General features: G+C 47.6%; 2 protein-coding genes and 1 pseudogene across 4 annotated transcripts in view; all 3 read right to left on the bottom strand.

Annotated features, from left to right (window-relative positions):
- Window positions 1-2,625: 2,625 nt before the first annotated feature.
- LOC128560429 (protein transport protein Sec61 subunit beta-like) lies at window positions 2,626-2,900 on the bottom strand (annotated as a pseudogene).
- Window positions 2,901-7,540: 4,640 nt separating this feature from the next.
- MRPS24 (mitochondrial ribosomal protein S24) lies at window positions 7,541-10,507 on the bottom strand. Its single transcript, XM_053608438.1, has 4 exons — window positions 10,378-10,507; window positions 10,232-10,300; window positions 9,821-9,932; window positions 7,541-7,968 (listed from the first exon to the last, which is right to left on the bottom strand). Exons 1-4 carry the CDS (start codon window positions 10,414-10,416, stop codon window positions 7,685-7,687), a joined length of 504 nt encoding a protein of 167 aa, XP_053464413.1. The 5' UTR covers window positions 10,417-10,507; the 3' UTR covers window positions 7,541-7,684.
- Window positions 10,508-18,298: 7,791 nt separating this feature from the next.
- Window positions 18,299-25,433, bottom strand: part of URGCP (upregulator of cell proliferation) — a 28,284-nt gene continuing 21,149 nt past the window's right edge. For 2 of the 3 annotated variants that reach the window (XM_053608423.1, XM_053608424.1), the window contains exons 4-6: window positions 24,027-24,077; window positions 23,778-23,816; window positions 18,299-21,682 (exon numbers count right to left, since the gene is read on the bottom strand). In XM_053608423.1, the coding sequence (XP_053464398.1) occupies window positions 19,089-21,682; window positions 23,778-23,816; window positions 24,027-24,077 (2,684 nt within the window). In that variant the 3' untranslated portion in view covers window positions 18,299-19,088. Of the gene's footprint in view, window positions 21,683-23,777; window positions 23,817-23,912; window positions 24,078-25,433 lie in introns of those variants that run through there. The other variant, XM_053608425.1, reaches the window with a different exon arrangement.

Genomic DNA, 25,433 nt, shown 5'->3' with positions numbered 1-25,433 from the left:
CCAAGCTACTCAGGAGGCTGAGGCAAGAGAATTGCCTAAGCCCAGGAATTGGAGGTTGCTGTGAGCTGTGACACCAAGGCACTCTACCGAGAGCAACAAAAAAACAAAACAAAATGGAAAAATTAGCTGCGTGTTGTAGTGGGCACCTGTAGTTCTAGCTATTTGGGAGGCTGAGGCAGGAGGATCGCTGGAGCCCAGGAATTTGAGGCTGTTGTAAGCTATGATGAGCCACAACACTCTAACCTGGTAACAGAGTGAGACGCTGCCTCAAAAAAAGAAAAAAATCTTAATTAAAAATAAAATAAAACAACCATGTCAATACTATGTCAGTAAAGCAGAAGTGACTTCTAGAGGCTAAGCCTGACCCAACTCCAGGTCAGCCAAAGCTGTGCAGCCAATTGCCCTGGTCAACAGAATGTTCTGTTAGCATTGAGTAGTCAGTGAGTGGCTCGGCGCCCATAGCTCAGTGAGTAGGGCACCGGCCACATGCACCTGAGCTGGCAGGTTCAAATCCAGCCCAGGCCTGCTAAACGACAATAACAAAAAAATAGCCGGCATTGTGGCAGGTGCCTGTAGTCCCTGAGGCAAGAGAATCGCTTAAGCCCAAGAGCTGGAGGTTCTGTGAGCTGTGACGCCAGCACACTCTACCCAGGGCAACATAGTGAGATTCTGTCTCAAAAAAAAAAAAAAGAAGTCACTGTGTGAACATACTAGCAGTCACTATGTCTTGGGCATTAAGAAGAACCTTGGTGGTAGTGGAAACAGCGAGATTTTTTATTTCCAATATTCCCCATGACGCCTGAGCTCCTCTGAGGACTAACTGCCCCTTAGGAGTCGGGGCTTTGAACAAGGTTTTTAGTCACCACTAACACCCTCAAGTTGTCCCAAAGTGACACAGTGCTCCGTCAGATCTGCGCTGGGGCAAATCAATTTCTCGTCCTCCCAGGCTCGGGGTTGACGTCCACAAACAGAACTCTGGGAGCTACTCAGGGGTCAGAAAAGGCGGGCTGCACGCCCCCTGCTGGTCATCGAGGGCAGTGCTGGGCCCTCGGTTCACGGGTTAGCGGTGGCCGGGCGCCCCCTCCTGGCTAAGCGGCCGAATCAATTAACTTCAGCGTTCAGATTACTCAATGCCATAAATTTGAAAATTAGACCTAAAAAACAGCCCACTATCCATTTTGTTTTTTCCAAAAGTGTTAAAAAGAACATTTAATTGGCAACCATATGGAATGAAATGAATGTAGACACAAACCTTACAAGTTACACAAAAATTCACTCGAAATAGTCCTAAGACTTAAATTTAAAATGCAAAGCTATGCCAAAAGGTTGATCAGATATGTTCAATTGCATGGGAAGCAATGACAATTAAGAAGAGATATTTTTCCGGGCACTGTGGCTCATGCCTGTAATCCTAGCACTCTGAGAGGCTGAGGCATGAGGATCCCTTGAACTCAAGTATTTGAGACCAGTCTGAGCAAGAGGGAGACCTTATCTTTACTAAAAATAGAAAAATTAGCCAGGCGCGGTGGCGGGTGTCTGCAGTCCCAGCTACGGAGCCCAAGACTTTGAGGTTGCTGTGAGCTAAGATGACGCCACAGGGCGTCAGGGTGACAGAGTGAGGCTGTCTCAAAAAAAGAGAGAGAGAGAGACTTGACCTTCTCTAGGTTACATTTGAATAGGTAAAATGTTACTGTTTCAGAAATTGTATCAAGTTCCCGGAAATTTGTCAAGGTCCTCCCTCTCTGTGATATGTCCTGGTATGCTATTATCAGCCATAATTCCAGTTATTACTATTATTATTTTGCTAATACAGGATCAGTTATTATTTTTTGATGTTGTAGGTTACAGAAACAAACAAATTCTCTTGTTAATTTGGCCAATTTGCCCCTTCTGCCATTCACAAATAGTTTTTCATTCTGTTGTTTTCCTGAAAACTCCTACAGGCCAAAATAAAACCGCCTCTGAGTCCAAGGAAAGGACTATGACAGGTACTCTGGGGTACAGGCTTATGATGACATTGCTTAAATAACTTTACAATCATACCACCATCTAGTTGTGAAGCAGATGGACCCACAAAACCGCTAACCCAAGACTGAAATTAATTACATGGGATTGAATGCACTGGTAGAGAAAACAACTTTTATCTGAGGAATGAAAGTCCTTTAAGTTACTCAATGCCATAAGACCCAGAGAGATTAAAATGAGACCACAATTTTCTTCTATTCTCCCCCTTAAAACTGAGTTTATCTCTTGAAACTGCTGTTGCCACAGCAGCTGTAAATTCACCTAATGATGCACCACCAAACCCTAAAACCTGTACTGTATAGCCATCGTCTGGAGTATTCTGAAATTAAAAAGAAAAATGTATAGCCAATCTCTAAACAATGTTGCTTTGGTTTCTTACATTTTTTTTCCTTTTTTTTTTTCTGGTATAAATGAACTTAACGTTTTATTAGCTATGGGAAGGGGGGAACCTGATTTCTCAAAATGAATTCTTGTTAAGTCCCCTGTAAAACAGCAGACTTATAGAAAAATTCTTTCTCATGAACAGAAAATCTCTATACTTTTGATCCCAGATATGTTGGGTTTTTTCCTTCTTCAGATGACAGATAGATGTAACTGACTCTATGAAGGCGTATACTTGCCCCAAAAGTGCGACATAAATACGGAAGCGATGAACAGAAGACCCGTAACCAATACTGGAACAGGGCAAACTCTGAGCCCTAGGTGAATCTTCGGGCCCCAGTGCCTGCCACGGAAGTGTGGCCTGCGCTCCTTGTTTCACAGCTGGCATTCTTCCTTTGCTGGATAGTGGCTCCTGTCACCAGGGCGGCCACGGCTTTGCTGGGTGAGCGCCCCAAAGAACCCATGTTAGTGCCACTGGGGGTCGGGCCAAGCATGCTGGAGACTGGAGGGTTGCAGGGTGCTGACGTGGACCTCAGAAAAGCTGCGGAGCAGCAAAAAGTCCAGTAGCTAGAGAACTTTCCTTTTTTTTTTTTTTTTTTTTGAGACAGGGTCTCACTCTATTGCCCTAGGTAAAGCGCCATGGCGTCATCATAGTTCACAGCAACTTCAAACTCCTGGACTCAAGCCATCCTCTTGCCTCAGCCTCCAGAGCAAGAGTGAGACCCTGTCTCCACTAAAAATAGAAAAACTAAGCCCAGTGCGGTGGCTCAGGCCTGTAATCCTAGCACTGTGGGAAGCCAAGGCAGGTGGATAGCTTGAGCTCACAGGTTTGAGACCATGAACAAAAAGAGAGACTCCCGTCTCTACTAAAAATAGAAAAACCTGAGGCAGGAGGCTCCCTTGGACCCAGGAGATGCAAGTTGCTGTGAGCTATGACGCCATAGCACTCTATCTAGGGTGACAGCTGGAGACTCTTGTCTCAAAAAAGAAAAAAAAACTAGCCGGACATTGTGAAGGGCACCTGTAGTCCCAGCTACTGGGGAGGCTGAGATAAGAGGATCGCTTAAGCCCAAAGGAGTTTGAGGTTGCTGTGAACTATGATGCCATGGCTCTGTACCCAGAGTAAGAGTGAGACTCTGTCTCAAAATTAATTTATTTTTTTAAAAGTGGAAGAGAAAAGCAATATGGAGAAGCTTCAGACTAATGTAATGTGAGCACTTTTCCTGCCCTTGCTGGGTTTGAAAAAGGAGGAAAAGGGGCACACACCAAAGAATAAAGATGGCTGTGAAAGCAGAAAATGGCCAGGAGACAGATTCTCCCCTAGAGTCTCCAGAAGGGAACACAGCCTGTGTTCCTAAAACACCTTGATTTAGTCCAGTGAGTCCAGGTTTGACTTCTGACCTACAAAACTAATTTATGTTGCTTTAAGCCACTGAATTTGTGGTAAAAACTAAGCCAAGGGTGAAGATTGGGGCCAAGTACAGGAATAAATGTAAGTAAGAGGAAGAGTTAGGGCCAGAGTCAGCTTAAGGTCAGGCGAGGTTCAGGGTCAAGCTGAGATCAGAAAGCCTGAGTGTATGATTTACTGTCAGGCTCAGGTTCGTGGTCAAGCCCTCTTGGGTATGATCAGGGTTGGGGTGAGAGGGAAAGTGACGGTCAGGGCAAGGTGTGATTCAGAGTGAGAATCATCAGGCCTAAGGCGTGAGAGTAAGGACATATGGGGTGAGTCTTAGTAACGGGGCAGTGATAAGAGCCAGGGCACGTTCAGGCTGGGGCAGTGAGAATGTCAGGGTCAGATCAGGTAGAAGCTGAGACTCAGAGAAAGGCTGAGCCAAGGAGTCAGGGTGAGAATGTTGAGAGTCAAGGTCAGAGTCATGATCTTGTCATGGATTACCATCAGGCTGAAATCTGGTTCAGGCCAGGATTCTGGGAGAACCCCAGGACCTGAGTGAAAACCAGTGTCAGGGCTATTGAGTGTAAGCATCAGGTTAAGAGCAGAGTCAGATCTGTGTGAGAGACAGGGTCAGATTTAAATGACTTTCAGGTTCATGGTCACAGACAGACATGGTAGAAGTCTGGGTGAGGGTCAGTCACATGAGCATATATGTTAGCTGGGATGAGGCCAGGGCACCCAGGGTAGTGTTAGGATGAAGTTTTGAGTCAGGGTCAGGTCAGGTGTAGAGTGCAAAATCAGACTCAGGGCAAGAGCCACGGAGGGTCTCAGTGAGACTGAAGGTCAGGCTGTATGTGCCAAAGAATCATGGTTGGGGAGATGAGTCAAGGTCAGGTTAAAGGTCTGCATCAAGGTCAGGGTTCATGTGACTCAGGGCCATGAACCCTGGTCAAGGTCTGGGCCAGGATTAGGGTGCATGTACTTAGGCCAAGGCTTGGGGTCATGGCCAGGGCAAGGGTTGAGGTCAGGATCAGCAGTCCCTGCCTGCCTCCTAGCACCATGTGCTGGCCTTGTGGATATAACTTTCTGAAATGCTCTTCCCCCACTTAACCTGCGTCTACCTCCTTCACCTACACTGAGTCTCTAATGCTGCCTCACCCTCCCTACCCCTTCCACTAGGATATGAGCAGCCATATTGGAACATGTTGCTCATTAATGGGCCCTAAGCACTTACAGGAGTGCCAGCACAGACTAGGTACCCAATTAAAGTTTAATAAATAATGAGTATGTATTAATATTTCTGGAAAAAAAGGCACATTTGGAAATAAAATGCAACAAACTATTCACAGTAGTTATCTTTAGGGTAGAATTATTAAGAAATCTTCATAGTCAATTCAATATGTGTTCATATTGTTTTCTTTTTTTGTAGAGACAGTCTCACTTTATCACCCTCAGTAGAGTGCCGTGGCGTCACACAGCTCACAACAACCTCCAACTCCTGGGCTTAAGCGATTCTCTTGCCTCAGCCTCCTAAGTAGCTGGAACTACAGGCACCTGCCACAACGCCTGGCTACTTTTTTGTTGCAGTTTGGCTAGGGCGGGGTTTGAACCCGCCACCCTAGGTATATGGGGCTGATGCCCTACCCACTGAGCCACAGGAGCCGCCCCATATTGTTTTCTTTTTTTTTTTTTTTGAAATGAGGCCTCACTGTGTTGTTCAGGCTGGTCTTGAACTCGTGGGTTCAAGTGATCCTCCCACCTCAGCCTCCTAAGTAGCTCGGACTATAGGCATATCACTACATCTGACTTATTTTGTTGTTTTTTTGTTTTTGCTTTTTTTTTGAGACAGAGTCTCACTCTGAAGTTAGAATGCTGTGGCAGCAGCCTAGCTCAAAGCAACCTAAAACTCCTGGTCTCAAGTGATCCTCTTGCCTTCATTTTTCATTTTTAGTAGACAGGATCTTACTCTTGCTAAGGCTAGTCTCAAACTCACGAGCTCAAGCGATCTACCCACCTCGGCCTCCCAGAGTCACAAGATTTGTTTTTTGTTTTGTTTTTAGAGGCAGAGACTCACTCACTCACACTCAGTAGGTGGCGTGGCGTCACAGCTCACAGCAACCTGCAGCTCTTGGGCTTAGGTGATTCTCCTGCCTCAGCCTCCCAAGTAGCTGGGATTAGATGCCGGTTACAACACCCAGCTATTTTTTGCTGCAGTTTGGCTGGGGCCAGGTTCGAACCCGCCACCCTTGGTGTTTGGGGCGGGCGCCCTACTCACTGAACCACAGGTGCCACCCAGAGGGCTAAGATTATAGGTGTGAGTCACCATGCCTGGCCTATTTTTATTTTTTTTTTAAAAATGGAATGGTTAGGGCGGCCCCTGTGGCTCAAGGAGTAGGGCGCCGGTCCCATATGCCGGAGGTGGCCGGTTCAAACCCAGCCCTGGCCAAAAACCACAAAAAAAAAAAATGGAATGGTTAATGAATTTGCACATCATCCCTATACACGCTGATCTTTTCTATATTGCTCCAAGTCTGGTATATATACTGTCAAAGTGAGCACTTACTCATATTGTCGTTTTAAAAAATTCCTACCGACTAGGGCACCATGCCAAAGAAAGAGACAATCTGGGTTCACAGGTATCTGCTCTGTATTGGGGAAATTAAAAAACAACAAGCAAAAGTATAACCACAATCTCAACATTTTTCTTTTTAAATAGTTTGCTTAATTTCAAAAATAAAATAAATAAAAAATGCCTACCGATAGGCCAGGTGCAGTGGCTCACACCTGTAATCCTAGCACTCTGGGAGGCCGAGGCCCAGCACTCTGTTGCCTGAGCTCACAGGTTCGAGACCAGCCTGAGCAAGAGCAAGACCCATTCTCTACAAATAGCCAGGCATTGTGGCAGGCACCTGTAGTCCCAGCTACTTGGGAGACTGAGGCAGGAGGATCATTGAACCAAGGAGTTTGAGGTTGCCGTGAGCTATGACGCCACAGCACTCTATCAAGGGCAACAAAGTGAGACTCTGTCTCAAAAAAAAAGAAAAAAATTACTACTGATTATTTTATGATCACTAAAAATGGATCCTTCCATTTTCAGATAAAGCAAAGAACTTTAGGTAAAGTGCCTGATAGAGTGACTGGCATGAGGTATACACTGAACTTTAACATTAGCTAAACTTAGGACAACTGGCAACCTTCCTTTGAGCACTGGAACACCCACAGAGAAATTCTGCTCTAGATCCCTCACTTAAAGAGTAAAGATAGGGCTGTGCATGGTGGCTCACACCTGCAATCCTAGCACTTTGGGAGGCCTAGGCAGAAGGACTGCTTGACGCCAGGAGTTTGAGACCAGCCTGAGGACCATAGTGAGATACTCTATAAAAAAAATTAGCAAGATGTGGTGATGGGTGCCTATAATCCCAGCTATTCTGAAGGCTGCAGAAGGAGAATCACTTGAGTCCAGTAGTTCAAGGTTACAGTGAGCTATGATGATGCCACTGCATCTTAGCCTGGGCAACAGAGAGGGAGGAAGAAGGAAGGAAGGAAGGTTGACTCATGGCTCATGCCTATAGTCCCAGCACTCTGGGTGGCCAAACCTGGAGGATCCCTTGAGCCTAGGAGTTCAAAGCTATAGCGAGCTATGATGACACTACTACACCTAAGCCTAAGTGATAGAATAAGACCCTGTCTCTGAAATAAAAGAAAAGAAAAGAGTAAAGACAAACAGAGAGGCAGGACTATATGGAGGGTCTTTATTCAATAGCAGCTGAGAAATGAGGCTTCAGTCCTCTGAGTGGGTACGTTTCCCTTTTGTTCTACTTTACTCCTTTCTACATGTTTCTATTCTTTGCAGGCTACAGCTTGATGCAAACAGAAGAAATTGTCCTAGATGTACTTATATACAACCTTCGAGGGCACAGTTTGGAGGTGGAGTCGCACAGGACACTTGTAAAAGTAGGACAGCAGAGTTTCACTATAGCCCACAAGGAAATAGTACTTGTGTGCAGGCAGGTTTCTCAGGACCACAGCACAGATCTCCACCTGGTTAGCTCGGCGTTTTAGGACCAGCTGGTCTGCCAGGCAGCCTGGAAAGGTACCCAGCATGAACTTGCGAAAGAAAACATCCTCTACCGTTCGCTCTGCAGCATGGTCCTCCCCATCCAGGTTACCTAAGGAGGGAAAGGGATGACAGAAGAGTCAGCCCTATTGCCCCAGAGAACTGCCAAAACTCCCAGGTCAACATCCAAAAGCACTGGGAACTCAATTCCAACCTTCAGCCCCAGCCCTCTTCTCTTTTCTTCTTCCAATGGAAGTTCAAGGTACGTTATTTCATTAATTCCCAAACCAATCCTATAAAGTAGGTATTGTCATTATCCTTGTACAAAAAAGAAGATAGAGGCCTGAGCCAGAATACAATTCAAATGATGCCTCCGGATCTAGCCCCTTTCCCAGCCTTTCTTGGTTGCCTTATAAAAGTAGTGGTCATGCCATGGGTCAGAAGATGAGGTCACCAGCTACTTTTAAGATTAAGGACATAGGCCAGGCACAGTGGCTCACGCCTGTAATCCTCGCACTCTGGAAGGCTGAGTTCAAGAGTTAGAGACCGGCCCGAGCAAAGAGTGAGATCCGATCTCTACTAAAAATAGAAAACTTAGCCAGGTATTGTGGTCGGTGCCTGTAGTCACAGCTATTCAGAAGGCTGAGGCAAGAGGATCAGTTGAGCCCAGGAATTTGAGGTTGCTGTGAACTACAATGACACCAGGGCACTCTACCCAGGAGACAGAGTAAAACTCTGTCTCGGAAAAAAAAAAAAAAAAAAGGCAAAACCAAAAAACCCAGCTTCATATTTAGTTCTGTTCAAAGACACCTTTTTAATATATGTGGTTGACTCATTAACACTGAACTCAGGGCCAACACTTTAACTCATGCCTGAACAAAGCTTCTCTAACATGGTTAAGTTCTCCATAAGGCCTTCATAGCCTTCTTAAACTTAGGCACACTATACCAACTCAGCACTACATGGATATTTTATTTATTTTGTTTTATATTTTATTTTACCTTAATTTTTTTGAGACAAGAGTTTCTCTCTGTGGCCCTGCAATTGAGTGTCCTGGCGTCATCAAAGCTTGAAATAACCTCGAACCGTTGGGTTCAAGTGATCCTCTTGCCTTAGTCTCCAGAGTGGCTGACAGCACAGGCAGGTGCCCACCAGCCACCAGGCGGGCTCCCACTAAGGCTGGTCTGGAACTCTTGAACTTAAGGGATGTGCCCAACTGTCCCTCCCAGAGTGCTGGTTTTACAGGCCTGAGCCCAGCCGCCCCACCTACAGAGTCATTTTAAATAGCAAAATCAGCAATAAAAAGCAAAAAAATATATAGAAAACATGGCTTTAGACCAGTGTTTTTCAACCTTTGTTATCTCACAGCACGCTTGGACCTATAGTTAAAACTCCGCGGCCCACTTAAATTACATCCAACCAAAAAAAAAAAAAAGAGTAAAAGGGCGGTGCCTGTGGCTCAGTGGGTAGGGTGCCAGCCCCAAATACCAAGGGTGGCACTTCCAACCCGGCCCCGGCCAAACTGCAACAACAATAAAAAAATAGCCGGACGTTGTGCCGGGCACCTGTAGTCCCAGCTACTCCCGAGGCTGAGGCAGGAGAATCGCCTAAGCCCAGGAGCTGGAAGTTGCTGTGAGCTGTGACGTCATAGCACTCTACCGAGGGTGATAAAGTGAGACTCTGTCTCAAAGAAATAAATAAATAAGTAAAAAACATAACATTCTTACTGTGCTTTGTTTGAACTTATATAGAAAATAATTTAATTAATGATCTTTAAAATTTTTCGTGGCACACCTAAGACTCTTTCACAGCACATCGGTGTGCCGTGCACACCAGTTGAAAATCACTGATGTAGACCATGAAAAGGTCATTTTCATTCCTGTGTTTAGCAAACTTTGTCACAGGTTTTCATTTTCTTTGGATGTCAGGCTGCCTGAATGCTCCGAAGCCTGAAGTCTCCTCACCTGTGTGCAACGACAGCCAGCCCTTGCGGTGGGCGATGTAGTGCGGGGCATGCGCTTCCTCGTAGCTCACCGGCTTGTCCCCCTTGCCCACGCGGACACGGGCTGCCCGATTCTAGGAGTAAAAGGCCCGGTGAGTCCACTGCAACCCCGATCCGCACGCCACCACCCCGCAACCCCACGTATAATTTCCATCACTAACGCGGACTGCTCTCCCACCGCAGACTTCCAACCCCTCACCCCTAGGCGGGCCGCTGCCCGGCCCCCATCCCCGGGCCCCAAGCCACTCCCCTCAGCCCGCGCGGTGTTCCCGACCCGGGCCCTGAACCCTGCACCCTGCACCTGAGCAGCGCCCCCAACCGAGGAACCTCCGCCCGTGCCCCGACCCCGACCCGGCGCCCCGGCCGCGCTAACCTTGGCACAGACCGCGGAGGTGTGCAGGGCGCGCCAAGTACACGGCAGCTCTCGGCTCCAGGACAGCACCTGTAGGGGGAAGACGCATAAGCGGATACCAAGGACCTCACCCCCGACTCGCTGGCCCTGCTGCCTCGCCCACTTACCCGCGGCTCCAGCAACTTGCTGCACACAGGCGCCGCCATCTTGGACCGAGCGGCGCTCAGGCCGTACCACCGCGTGGCTCAGGGGAGGGGCAGCCGGGGCGAGACCAAATCGGAGAGAGGGGGCGGGGCCGTCGGGGCGATGGATGTGCCGCCCACTGACCCCCGCCCCGCCCAGCCTGGGTCCTTGAGGCTGGGAGGAGCGAAGCGTTTTTCCCAGGTCCTAGAAATTAGGCTGCCGAGAGTTCTGTCTCCAAATAATATTATTAAAAAAATATATAGGCCAGATGTGGTGGCTCAAGCCTGTAATCCTAGCAGCCTGGGAGGCCAAGGCAGGCGGATCGTTTGAGGTCGGGAGTTGGAGACCATCCTGAGCAAGAGACCCAGTCTCTATTAAAAATAGAAAAACTCGAGGGCGTGGTGGCGGGCGCCTGTTCTCCCAGCTGCTGGGGAGACTGAGGGAGGACGATTGCTTGAACCCAAGAGTTTGAGGTTTCTGTGAGATGAGCTGAGGCCAGAGATAACAGAGCAAGATTCTATCTCAAAAAAAAAAGTGTTTGTGTGTGTGTGTGTCCAGGCTTTTATCCACAAAGAAGAAATACCTTTTGGTTAAAACTTTACCCAGTTCTCTAAGGATGAGTTATGCAGAGGTAGGGTTTGCCACTTGTGACCATGCTCTGGTAGCTGGCCCCTGGGGAAGGAAAATTTTAAATAAGGGGAAAAGAGCCAGAGAGCAAAGAAATTAATGGGAATTTCGCAGTCTTTAATACTCAAACCAGAGCGTTGCCACTGTACATGGTATCTAGTAATTATTAATAAGAAAGGGAAAAATAGCAACGCTGGATATCTTATTTTAGAATACAGCAATGGAAAAAAAATGGGCTCTGGATTCTGGCCCACATATAACATTCTTTGTACAGTTAAGCCCCAGTTCCATTATCTATAAAGTGGGTTAATATTCCTACTTTATAGTACTACTAGGATCAATGCAGTATTTATTTATTTATTTTGTAGAGACAGTCTCACTTTATCGCCCTCGGTGGAATGCTGTGGTGTCACACTGTTCACAGCAACCTCCCAACTCCTGGGCTTAGGCGATTCTCTTGCCTCAGCCTCCCGAGTAGCTGGGACTACAGGCGCCTGCCACAATGCCCGGCTATTTTTTTGTTGCAGTTTGGCCAGGGCCGGGTTTGAACCCGCCACCGTCGGTATATGGGACGGGCGCCCTATCCACTGAGCCACAGGCGGCCTGAATGCAGTATTTAATAAATGATAGCTGTCACTGGTTGTTTGTTGACTCGTGAAATTGCCAGTATTTGACTGTTTTTGGACCTACGTGGTTTGCTTTCCTCTGGGGGCGAGGACTAGATCGTCATCTCTGGGAAAGCGTGCACACTGTCATACTGGGACAGAAAGGCACAAGTCTCCTGACTTCAGCTCAATGCATTTTCCATGACCAAGACTACTCTGACCACTGGAAGCAGAGTCCTCAAAAACCCTTAATAGGAGAGAGTCTTCCATGCCCACTTCACAAGGAACGTTTTGCTCTTAGCTTTTTAATTTTTATTATTATTTTTAGAGACAGAATCTCACTTTGTCGCCCTCAGTAGAGTGTCGTGGTGTCACAGCTCATGGCAACCTCCAGCTCTAGGGCTTAGGCGATTCTCTTGCCTCAGCCTCCCCAGTAGCTGGGACCACAGGCACCTGCCACAACACCCGGCTATTTTTGTTATAGTTTGGCTAAGGCCAGGTTCGAACCGACCACCCTTGGTATATGGGGCCAGCGCCCTACTCACTGAGCCACAGGCACCGCCCCATACTTAGTTTTTTTTTAACTTTGGCCTCCACCTGTTCTGCATATTGGATAAAGGGACAGAACAGAGATGAGATGTTCTCCAATCCAATAATACTTTGCAAATACAGGAACTTTCAACTTTTCCTAAAGAATTCTTTTAACTGGGTGGTGCCTGTGGCTCAACGTGTAGGGCGCCGGTCCCATATGCCGGAGGTGGCGGGTTCAAGCCCAGCCCCGGCCAAAAAAAAAAAAAAAGAATTCTTTTAACTAACAATATTTTTTCTTTTTAAAGTTTTCATAAAGTTCAATAATCTTAGAGGGGTTTTGTTTTGTTTTTTGAGATAGGGTCTCACTCTATACCCCAGGCTAGAGCACAGGGTGCTCATCATAGCTCACTGCAACCTCAAAATCCCCGGCTCAAGCAATCTGCCCACCTCAGCCTTCCAATGTGCTAGGATTATAGTATCACCACCTGTATAGTGGTGAGGATAGTCTTAGGTGAGGAACATTAGATCTGGCATCTGAATTACCTAAGTCCAACTCCTGAACCCACTGCTTCCTGGCTGTGTAGTTTGGTAAGTGACTGAACTTGAATCCCAGTTTCCCTCATCTGTAAAATAGGGACAATAATGGTGGTTGTGAAAATTATACCATAAAATGCCTGGTAGAGTGACCAGTTAAGTGTCAAAAAAGAAAACAAGAGTCCTTCATATCTAAAAGCTATTGAGGGTTCTATGAGAACTCACAGCAACACCCCCTGACCAGAGGAAAGGAGAAGGGAAAAGAACAGCAAAGGCAATTATGGCACCACACCTTTTGGGGCTGCAGGTATAGTGGCAGCAGGAGACAGTGCTGGGCAGGCCAGCAGGGGCTACATCAGGAAGGCTGTGGTTGGGAATCTGTGCTGGGACTCATTTTGTCCATGAGGCAATAGGCAACATGTGTTCAAGCCACTTTCCTGTAGGCCTGAAGTCTCTCAGGAATTCCAAATTGAGGTAGATTTTTCCAAGAGTCACAATTACCATTTGGGTGGCAAACATTTCCATGATTCAAGTAACTTGTTACTTACCCTTCCAGGGGTATCTAATCTTTTTTTCTGCTGCACTCTGGAAGAAGAATGAATTGTCTTGGGCCACAGTAAATAAACAAAGATGATAAGCAAAGAAATAAAGGTGCGTGCATACTTTTCATGGTATCTGACACCACAGGCCAATAACTTATACCATAATTGGGGAAGGGGGCCATGTGGGTGCCTTTGAATGGTTAAAATAACCTAAAGTAATATTTTTAATATATTAGTAGGAATTTTTACATTGTTTTAAATCACCAATGGAAAATTTATAATTGCAGTATCTTCTCCGTTGGGGGGGGGCAGTATTTTATTTTTCTGTAACTTCCCTGTTGGTGTTTTGATACACTTTGCTTTTCCTGTCAATCCCATAAAGAAGGCAGTATTTCCAGGTTTTACAGATCAGAAAATGGTAGCTCAGAACCTTACCTAAAGTTCTAGAACTAGTAAATGGTAGCAGGCCTTCTTGTTCTAGAAAATGGTGTTCTTTCTCCACAGCATCACTTGGTGGGAGTGGGGGTTCAGAACCACATTAGGCTGGGGGAATGGCCTAGGTTTCTGTGGCTTGGTGCAGACAGCCCCAACTCACCCTCAGGGACTACCTGGATTTGGAGAAGCTGTTTCCAGAAGCAAGGGACCCCACACAAAGGGCCCACATGAGCCCCTACCAGGGCCTAATGCAGAAACAGGTTGCATCACTGCTTTTCCTCAGACATGAGCTTTTGTTCTCCCACATGACAACCAGGAGAGGCCATTTACTCTGTCAAAGCAGTGGCTCTCAGTTGCATGACAGAGCCCACTGGGCCCCACATCATCTCTGTGGGTAGGGGCAGGCACCCACACGTTAAACATTTGCAGGTGGAGATGAGAACCAAAGTCCAGAGCTCACAGTTTATTTGCAAGATTCCTAAAACATGTATACACAGATTCCTCCTTTGGGGGAGGGGGCTGTTGGGTGCTCTTAGAAGACCAGGGAAGCTCCCTGAGGGGAATGGCCATACCATACTCAGGGAATGGCTATACCATACTCAGGGAATGGCCATACCATAGTCCAGGCCTGACACTCTTAGGCCATAAGGCAGAGGAGGGGTCTGCTAGCTGGTCTGGACTTCATGAAGATGGTCTGTACGGTTGGGTTCAGTGCAATGGCCATGGGCTTGACCAGGGAGAGCTCGAGGTATGCAGCACCAGGTGGGCTGTGGAAAGGCTGTGTAAGTGGAAGCCCTCCCAGCCCACCTGTACTTTTGAAGCGCGGGGCCAGCCTGAACACTGTGTATTTCCTGAAAGCCACCAGAACGTAGCTTCCGGGACAGGCTGCCATCGCCCTGCCTGTGGGCCAGGAGCTAAACTAACTCTACCATAATGGTTCTCCTTAACAGCTGTCTCAATCCCAGCTCCGAACTGCTGACACTTTCTACTTTGTAAACCTATGTTTTTGAAATTACTTCTGGTGATTCATTTTCTCCTAATAACAACTTATTCACTAAGAAGAATCCCAGAGACTCTCAGCTCTATTCCATGAAGTAGGTCAACAACCACTGAGTTAAAGCAGAGATGTGTCAAGCCACGGATGTCCTGCATGACTCAGCCATGGCCCGTGAGTGCTGGCTGCACCCTCCCCCCGCCCCCCGCATCCTCCCTCTGTTAAGGCACAGGGAGAAGGACTAAGTTCAGACATTAAGGGAGACTTCAGCTTTGGGTCCACTCTCCCGATACCAGAGCACAGGAATTACAAATTTTCAGGACCACACTGGGACCCTGGGCAAAAAGCCCGTATCTGGCAGGCCTAATCAGGGCTTGGGACAGATGAGATCTGCCTCAAGACAGAAGGGAGGGATGGGCCTCATGGGCACTAGCAACTGAGCCCTCTCCTCCAGGGCTCCCAGAAACTGCTAGGTGTGGACATAAGAACGGGCTCAGACGAGGAGACAATGGAGATGTGGTATGACATGGACCAAGAGGGGCACAGAAAGGCCCCTGAGCCCTCGGCTGGGCATGAAGACGGGCCCGGACCAGTCTGTCCTGATAAGAATGTACCTGCCAGAGTCAGCCAGGGCCAGAGATGGGCAGTGGGGCTTGCAGGCTGCCAGCAATATGGAGGAAGCCGCTGAATCCAGACAGCAGGGCCTACTAAGGGTTGAGGCCACAGGACATGAAACAATAGGAGTACCCGGACCATGGTCACCTCGGATCTCTTCTACAGTCCTGATTTAGCGGTGCTCACAAAGCCACCCTCTGGTTGAATTTTCTTGGAGTCTTAAGAACTCAAGAAACATTTTTATCACTGATCTTTTATTACTGATTTAGAAATAAAGGATTTTTCCTTCTTAGGTAATTCATTACATCTGAGTTGAGGCAGCAACTAGATCAGGTTTACATTGGTACAGACTGCTCAACACCAGTGTGATGTATTCCAATGAATCTAAACATCAATTAGATGTTTTCATTAAGAAAAACAAGATGAATCCTGATCTGACAAGTTAAAATGTTAGAGACTGATGCAGATCCAAAGCTAGGCGCTTGCTCATCTTGTGCAGACTGGCTCCTCCATAGGAGCTATGAAACCTCTGTCCATTCCTGCACAGGTGCTGCCAGCAGAGACCAAGGCCCTTTGGTCGTGGGCCACGTAATCACCAAGAAGCAAGGTGTTCAGAACCAGACCAGGCATGTGCTGAAGGGAACTACACCCCATCTCTCAGGAGAAGGAAGACACTCGTATTCCTTGTCTCAGGCACTAAGGCCTACTTCCTCCAAGATGGTACTTGCTCAGTTCACCCTTTCATCAAAGTATAACAGGACTTCATTGAGAGCACATGGCCATCCTCTTGTGAGGAGCCTGCTGCCTTGTCTACCCTTGAGCAAGTCTCACTACTACGCCTGGCTCCAAGCACATGACTGCCCAGTAGGCCCGTAGCAAGCTCTGAGGCCTGTCCGACCCACATAAGTCTTCAAGTCTAATGTACGAGGGGCCTCTGATTGTGGAGAACGTAACAGGTAAAGCACACTGATGCTTAGCACTGCATTTTGAGCTCCAGGGTCACCAGGCAAGACCTGGGTGTTGTGGAAATTACAATCCTAAGAGCAGCACTGGCAGAAGGCTAAAGGCAAGGTCTCTTTCCACTTGAAACGTCAACCCTTCAGGAAGGGCTGGAGGTGGCGGGCACATAAGAGACTCTTCCTAGAAAAATTAGTCAGCTCTGGGGCAACCTCCTATTCCTTCATCTGAGGGGGAGATAGTCTTTCAACACAACACAGTTCTAGAATTCGTCAGGTTGGGTTAGCCTGAGTTCTGAGGCCTCCATAGTAATCCTACCCAAGCTGCCCAAGGCAAGTACTCTTGCTCTAAGTCTACTAAATACAGTTTTTAGATTAGTCTGTTTTCAAAGTTTAAATATTTTAGTTAAATATGTGATTTATATTCATGGCATTTTTGGTCTGGGGGATGTATGGAATAATTTTCCCAATTAGTAAGCAATCGCTACAATCTATTATGAACCCTATACCCCTTTGAAAATTTGATGAAAAAAAGTACATACATCTAAGTTTCAAAAATTCAGCGATTGAACTTTGAACAATGGACAGATCCCATGTAAAGAATCCTAATTTGGAAGGCGCCATTAGGGCGGGATCCCATTTCAGAATGTAGGAATCATTCTTTAAGGGAACTGGGCTGACAGTCAACAATTCTACAAAAAAGGTTTCTGTTACCTGAACTTGGGGCTCAGGAATATCCTGGGTGAAATTCTTACAATGCAGGAGAAGCCATCTAGCCAGCTTTTGTGGCTTTAATGGAAAAGAAAAAAGGAAAAACTTTGTTATTTCCAATGGAACTAACATAATAATCCAGAGAGAAAAGTAAAGTTTTTAGAGCCTCAGGATCAGAGATTCTTTGAGTTTCAGAAGGAAAAAGTTTTCCTAGACTTAGTAGCAAAAGACCAGGTTTAGAGAGAAGCCGACTCCCAGAATGCAATAGGCAATGATTGTCAAGGGAGCGGCAGGCGGACCCTCCCAAGACTCCCAGGGGTCCTCAAACTCCACATGAGGTGGTGTGATTGTATTTGTTCCCGTTTTGTTTTTTTACTTCAAAATAAGACATGTGCAGTGTGCACAGGAATTTGTTCAGATATATTTTTTAAACTATAATCCGGCCCTCCAACCGTCTGAGGGACAGTGAACTGGCCCCCCGTTTAAAAAGTTTGAGGACCTCTGCTCCAGACAGCCAGGGCAGGCAGGCAGGCAGGCTCCCAAGGCCTGGGGAGTGCCCTGCAGCAAAGGCTACCTTGTTGAGTCTGGTGAAACCAGTACTAGAAATATGATGGGAGCTCCAGCCACCACTCTGAGAGGGCCTACTTTCTCTAAGGCCTAAGCAGTAATCAGTGATCCTCTTGCTCTTAGAGGATCAAGCAAAGATTCCTAGAGCTGGTGAAAGAGGTGGGGTGGGATTCCAAGGTTAAGCAAGATTGACTATGACCCTGGGAAGGGCCAGCACAGGCAAGGATTCCAGCTGGAGAACTGACAGAGCAGGAGCCGGAAGCTCTTGGCCAAGTGCCTGGCTCAAACAGTGGCCAAGTGGGCTGCGAATGTTTTCAGAGAGGTCGTCAGAGAAGGGGCTGGCACTGCATGGCTTAGCCAGGGTTGGGGGGCACTGAGCCTGGAAACTGTATGAGTTTGGAGGGGATGAGAAGTCGGGAAGAGGTACACGGTTGAGTGGTGAGAGCAGTGTCCTTCATCCGTTCCCCTGCTGCCCATCCAGGTGTGTGCTCTGTGGCAGGGGCTCGCCTGCTATAGGACTCCTGGTATCACCTGTGAAATGGGGCAATGATGGAAACATCTCGGTTACTGTGAAGGTATTTACTTCTGGTTCCCAGTAACAGCCTGAAGAGTATACTGCTTTTTGCTTAAAGAGAGGAAAGGGCTTGGCATTTTTCCATGGTGTGTCTGTCCACCACTCCCAACATCATGTCTACCATGCCCCCTCCTCGTATCGATGATAACCTCCAGGAGGAAACAGAAGAATCGAGGAACAGAGGCAGAACCCGCCGACCACTATCATTTGTGCATTCATTCAATAAAGATTTATTTAATGCCTGCAATGTGTCAGGCCCTGGGGACACAGCTGGATAATGTACAGTCCTGCCCTCAAGGAGCTCACAGTCTGGGGGGGCAGACATGTAAACAACACTAGTTACAACGTGCTGTGTGAAGTGTCGTGGCAGAGGTATAACGAAGTGCGGTGGGGTGCAACAGAGCTACCGGTGATCTCTTTCTGGGCAGGGGTCATGGAAGGCTTCACAGATCCATCAATAAATAATATGGTGCCAAAGTAGTACCTTGCATACAGCAGGCACTTACTACATGGGCCAGGATCATGTCACCAAAACATTTCTAATGTTGGGCCACTAGAAGGACCATGGGTTAGGCAGGGGCAAGGCCTACCTGCTACAACCTCCCCACTCTGTCCTGGGTATCCACTGCCTGCCTGGGCCTGCAGTGACAGAGGAAGCTGCTCCCTACTGCAGCGGCCAATGACAACAGAGCAGCTGTACAGAGGGCTGACCCCATGGTATCTATCCCTGATGCGCTGAGACAGAGAACAATTACTGCTATGTCTCCCCCAACCCAGGGCCTTTTATATTCCTGATGATATCTCTGAGCTGTCTGTGAGGTCACTTCCTTTTTTAACACCGTTTAAGAGACTCCAAACCCCCTGTCTTCTGCTCCTCTTCCTTCTCATGTGGATCAGACACTGGCACTGTCAGGTGCCAGAGTACAGCCCCCACGTGAACACCCCATCAGAATGGGCCGCTTAAAGCAGCCTCCTGCACCTGAACTTGCTTTCTCTCTCCACACTCACACCCGTCTCACCAGCTCGATGAGCTGCTGGATGTTTTTGTTTTGGTTGGACAGACCGTTCCTGATGTTTTCTAGCAGGCATCTCTTCAATTCGAATATGGCTTCACTGTAGGCCAAGCTCACCGCGGCCATGGGGGGCGATCCGTGCCACAGGCCCGGGATGTGCCATATGTGCTGCTTCTCAGGGTCACAGAAGGCCAGGCCCACCAGTGCCCGGAAACCGTCGCCCTGTTTCTCCTTCTGTGCTGCAGCTTTGCTCAAGTCACCGGGAGGATCCAAGAGCTGTCTCTTGTCTCTCGGCCTAGAGCCAGAGGCAGACACGTCATGAAGGTTCTGGTACACAAACTGGTAGTTGGGCATGTGCCCGGTTTTTTCCAACCTCAGAAATGCATGCAGAATAGCTGGGGGAATGTCCCTCGTTTCAGCTAAACTGACCACAGTGACATTGCTCAGCCCCATAAGCAGAGTGGCCAAGGAAGCCTCCAGCTCAAACCTGTCCCCAGCAGAGGTCAAGGCCCCACCTATCAACCCCCCAGAGTCTATCACCAGGATGTGGTCACAGCCTAAGTCCTGGCTGAAGCCCTCGGCCACTGTGATGAGCTGCATGAAGGCACCTCGAGGGCCGCAGCTCTTCCCCATGGCAAACCGCAACCCAAACATGGTGTTGAGGAGCGTGGACTTCCCTGTACCCGGCACCCCCAGGGCTGACAGGACCACCAGTCTTGACCTTCTCTCCAGCCGGACATGTAGCTCCTTCAAGAGGCCAGTGACCCAGCGGACGGGGGTGCTCAGGGTGCTCCCGTCAATCAGCTCCAGGGGCAGCCCTGTCAGCAGCAGCTCCGAGGCCAAGCCTGGGAAGTGGGCAAAACGCCGCTGGCCTGCCGGCAGCCTCCCTGCCTCCACAAGGCAGCTCTCAGCCTCATAAAACTGTCCCATCTCCCGCAGGAAATGCTCCACCCCAAGGGGCTCAGGCCAGAGCTGCTCACCCACGTCTGTGGCACCCCCGTGCTTTGGCCTCAGAGTGAGAAGAGTCTCCGCAGGTTGTCTCAGCCGAGGTTGGGCCACCCGCGCCAGCCCCCACTCCATCCACCTCAGGAAGTACTGCTTCTCTCCCAGTGAGGGGCTGCTGATCCCCGAGATAAACTCCTGCAGCCCCGAGGGGGGGTCATGGCTGTTTTGCTGCATTCGAAGCTCTAGCAACCGACGCCTCAGCTCAGCCCTGTGCTTCTCAGGGGGGTCCGTGGCCCACTGGAGCTGGCAGAACTCCTTCTCCACTTGGGCTGCCTTTCTCCAGGGGTCCCCCTGCAGCCTCAGCTCATCCTTCCTGTAGGCGTCTGAGTCTTTGATTTTCCTGGTGATTCTCTCCATCCGGTCTTTCGCCTTCTGACACTCCTCACAGTCCTCATCAACTTTTAGGCCCAGCTTCCGGGCTGTGTGCGCCATGTCCTCCACAGATACCCTCCTGCAGGGGGCCCGTGCCACGTTCCCGATGATGGCACGGATCCTCTTCACGAAGCTCTCACTGTCTGTGCTACTCACCTTCACTAGGACGTGCGAGTGGTCTATTTTCAGCACAGGAATTAATTTATTCAGGAATCTCAGGTTTGTGTTACGTTTCCCACGGTAGGGACTCAAGATGAAGTAATATTTTGCGGTTGACTCCTTCATAGAATAGAGTAGTTTGTACTCCTTCTTACTGATGTTGTCAGTCAATATAAACACAGCAGAGGAGATTTCTGCCAAGAGCTTAAACTGCAGCCAATGAGACCCGATGTCACCTCTCAGGTTCAGAAAGGCCACAGGCTCTGGGAAAATGTCCAACTCCTCCCTACCACTGGGAAAAAACCAGGAAATTTCTACCAGCCCATCTGCAATCTCCCGGGAATTGGTGCCCAAGTTGAGATCCCGATGCCAAAAGCAGTCCCACTGCCTGTGGCCCAGGCTGAGGATGGCGTTGAGAAGCTGGGACTTGGAGTTGCTGCTGACATCCATGCGGACGAAGGCAAAGGTGGGTGCTCTGCACAGGACCACGCTGTCTTCTCGGAAGCTCCCCACCCCCCGCGGGGGCTGGGCCCACCAAGTCCGCACAATACCCCGCAGAGCCCACAGGAGAAACGTGTGGTAGTGGTTTTCTGAGTCGGGCAGCACAAGAGGGAGTGCAAACTGGCAGAGGGACATTTTCAACACTATCTCCTGTTGCAGGAAACTGTCTGAGGAGAGCAGAAGGGCACAAAGGAGGTCTAAGGGGTTCACAGGTGTGTCGGGGGTTGGCAGCTCAGAAAAAGAATAAATGTCGGCAGCGATGTCGTCTCCTGGGTCCCAGTAGATTATCTCCTCTTCCATCTGGCTCTCCTTCTCCACAGGCCTGGCATCCGGCAACAAGTCCAGCACCATGGTGGTGTTCCTGGCTTCGGCATTGAGGGCCTGCAGCTTCCTGAGGAAATTCCAGGGCAAGTCTTTGGGAACCTGAGGGGCCCAATTCTTCATGCTGTCAAAACTGATCTGCAGAGAGTCCTGGAGGCTGAGTTTCTGAACCTGGTATGTCTCTAGGCCCAAAAGTGACAGCATTTCTTGAAGCCTGCTTCTCTCCACTGTGGAAAGAAATGAAGACATAAGTGCTTACCCTGCACTCCTGAGTCAGGGGCCAGGATAGAGCTGGTAAGAGAGAACCCAGCAGGAGAAGGACAGTGACAACTCCTTTCAGAGCACTGGATGCAGGCATGGGAGACTCAGGGTGTGCCTAAGGCTGACCTGAGAGCAAAAGAGGGCAGAACCCCAACATCAAGGTAAAATAATACCACTCTGATCATAGATGTGTGACATTTTTAAAAAGGAAGAAAAAACAAAAATAGGGAAGTCACATTTAACAACTAGGAGTTCATGCAAAATTTGGATTTCTGCTTTCTCTAGAAACCCATAGATCTAACACTGAGCTTAAAATTAATTGGCTACGGTGAACAGCACGTGACCCCTAAAACTGAATGCAGGCCTCACCTCCCAGACCACAACCTATACCCATGGGCTATTGCTGTGCTTCTGGCCCCCACTCTAGCCTGGCCACGGCCCCTTGTCCTTACTCAATACTCTATCCCTGCTGTCGGGCTTTTTCAGTGTCACCGGGAAGTTCTCACAGGGGTTACAACCACTGACTCAATCTCTGGCTTTATTGTTAATGTTCTTTTCTCTTTGAAAATAGCTTGGAGGGCTTGGCGCCAGTAGCTCACTGGTTAGGGCGCCAGCCACATACACTGGGGCTGGTGGGTTCGAACCGAGCCTGGGCCAGCTAAACAACAACAATAACAATAAAAAAAATAGCCAGGCGTTGGGTTGAACACCTATAGTCCCAGCTACTTTGGAGGCTGAGGCAAGAGAATCACTTAAGCCGAAGAGTTTGAGGTTGCTGTGAGCTGTGATGCCACAGCGCTCTACCAAGGGCAACATAGTGAGACTCTGTCACAACAACAACAAAAAATAGCTTGGAGAATATTTTAAAGGCAAGGAGACCACTAAGTATAGCATGTGAGCAAGCATAGCTAAAACATCCAGTTGGCAAACCTGAGACTAACAATGTAGTTTAAAATGTGCTATTCAGTGCAGACAGTTACTAAGCTAGTACACTATATGCCACTATATAAAATCTTATGAGCTAGGTAGTATTACTACATCCAAAGATTCCATCTACCATCCTAGGTCTTGGCCCAGCATTTTACTAATGTTCAGCAAAGTACACAATTAGCTCACTTTAAATGTTAATGCACAAAACAAACAAATACAAATTCCAAAAAGCTACAGGCTCTTCTCTAATTCCTTTCTTAAGAGAGAAAGCAACGGGCATGATGCCACCTTAAATGGTCAAATAAACCGTGAGAGGAAACACTGGCTGATCCAGCCCTTCTCTTCTCCTGTTTCCCAAGGTAGTCAACCGACAGATTCAGGACCACTCCCCAGGTGACCGCAAAGACTCAGGGCATGGGACACAGGACTCAAAGTTCTGCAGGCAGTGTGGCTACAGGACAGCCTCAGAGTGTGGGGGGAATCTGTGAACTTACTGTAAAACTAAAAGCACTACATGGGAAGTGTCACCTTTATTGGTGTTATTTAGGTTTCCTAGCTTTCCTCAATGAAACTAAGAACACTGTCTTTCTTGTCCAGATATACAACAACTGTTTTTATTTTTTAAATAGTATGGTAGTGTAAAAGGCAACGGGGAAAAGACTGAGCCAACAAAGCTATTTGTATAATGTACCCGTGCCTGGTGTGTGGCCCCTGGAAGGCTGCTGGGCTGCTCTGGGCCCAGGATCCTGATCTGCAAGTGAAGCTACTGGGCCAGACGGATGGTTTCCAAACCTGGCTGTTTGAAGTTATTATAATTACTTCAGGAACTTGTTAAAAAATAAAACATCCCAGGCTTTCATTCCAAACATACTAACTCATTACAGACAGTGGGTATGTTTAGTGGTGGGAGGAGGGTATAGGGGAAGGTAAGGGGCTGGTTATTCTATGTGGTTAGCAAGCTCCCCAGGAGTTTGGATTTTCTTTTTAGCAATATTATTAATGGTGCATAAAGGGTTAATGAACTAGGGCATCCTAAATCTAGGTGCCCTGATGCCTGAGGTGAATGATATCCCCTTTCCATTGAACAAGAAGCTAGAACAGAGAGAAAAGGCAGGGCAAGAACATGCTTACCTGTTGGAAAGTCATTGTCCTGAGCCTCATTTGTACCATCTATGAAAAAGCAAAGGAAAATGAAGCATCAATCAAATAATATGTCCTGAGTGACAGAAAGTAATTTAAGCTAAACTCAGAACCCTCATTTCATACCAAGATAGCAACTTCTCTTGATTGTTCAAAACACAAAATCCCAGTCATGTGTCACTTTAGCCACTCCCCATCTGTCCCCAATCCAATCTTGCCAAAACCTATAGTGGTTTCTACCTCCATAGCGGAACTCGCAGTCATCTCCTTCCATTTCTCTCCATTCCAAATCTAGAAGAAAAAAATAAAATAAAATACATATACTCAGTTTCATCAACAAGTTAGAACCTTTCTATTAAAAAGTTCAAATGATTAGCCGGGCGTTGTGGCGGGCGCCTGTAGTCCCAGCTACTTGGGAGGCTGAGGCAAGAGAATCGCTTAAACCCAGGAGTTGGAGGTTGCTGTGAGCTGTGTGAGGCCACGGCACTCTACCGAGGGCCATAAAGTGAGACTCTGTCTCTACAAAAAAAAAAAAAAAAAAAAAGTTCAAATGATAATATGGTAGCTTATTATGTTTAATGCTATTATTGGTTTGGGGTTTTCCAATGTAAATTTTATTTTTGTTACTTATTTATTGCGAGAGTCTTGCTCTGTTGCCTGGGCTAGAGTGCAGTGGCATTATCATAGCTCACAGCAACCTTGAAGTCCTGGGCTCAGGCAATCCTGCCTCAGCCTCCTGAGTAGCTGGGTCTACAGGCACCACGACAATGCCCATCTAATTTTTCTATTTTCAGTAGAGATGAGGTCTCGCTCTTGTTCAAGTTGGTCTCAAACTCCTAAGCTCAAGCAATCCTCCCACCTTGGCTTCCTAGAGTGCTAGCACTATAGGTGTGAACCATTGTACCCAGCCTTATTTATTTGTATATTTTTTCTCTCTGGCCTAAGTGAGAACTATGTACATTTTTTTTCCAACACAAAATATGTCACAAAGTAGTAGGAATAAACACCCACCCACAGAAGAGAAAAACACAAACTCAGGTGAGGGGCAGGGGTGAAAAGAAGGACTGGTGTGCTCTCACCTAACAGGTACAACATAAGGGTGTACAGCACACCTCCTGGGTGAGAGGCACAACTATAACTTGGACTGTGCCAAACAAATGCAAACAACGTAGCTTAATCATCCGTGCCCTCCTATTAAATTATAAATAAATAATCATGGGCAGCTTATTCACTAGAAAGATACACAGAACTTAAAGTTATGGGAAGGACCAGAATGTCCCTGGGTCTCATTTTCCTCAAATGAAACAAAGGATTGATAGTAACTATCTCAGAATATTAAACTAGGTAAGGCCACCAAGCTCACAATAAGCACTTTATGGTCATTCCCTTTCCTCACCCTAATCCCATGTTTTCTTTCCCATCTTTCCAGAGCAACACTCTCCAAGAGAACTTCCTCAGATAAAAAAAATATTCTCCATCTGCAATGTCCAAGATGCTGCCATTAGCTATGTGTGGATACCGAGCACTTGGCATATGGCTAGAATGACTTAAGGAGCTGAATTTTTAATTTTGTTTAACTTTAAACCATGTGCCTAGTGGCTACTGTACTGAACAGTACAATTCTAGATGTGGAGAAATGGAAGGGCT

This window comes from Nycticebus coucang, chromosome 11, assembly GCF_027406575.1.
Source record: "Nycticebus coucang isolate mNycCou1 chromosome 11, mNycCou1.pri, whole genome shotgun sequence".
Taxonomy (NCBI): domain Eukaryota; kingdom Metazoa; phylum Chordata; class Mammalia; order Primates; family Lorisidae; genus Nycticebus; species Nycticebus coucang.
This window is presented reverse-complemented; position numbering and strand designations above follow the sequence as displayed.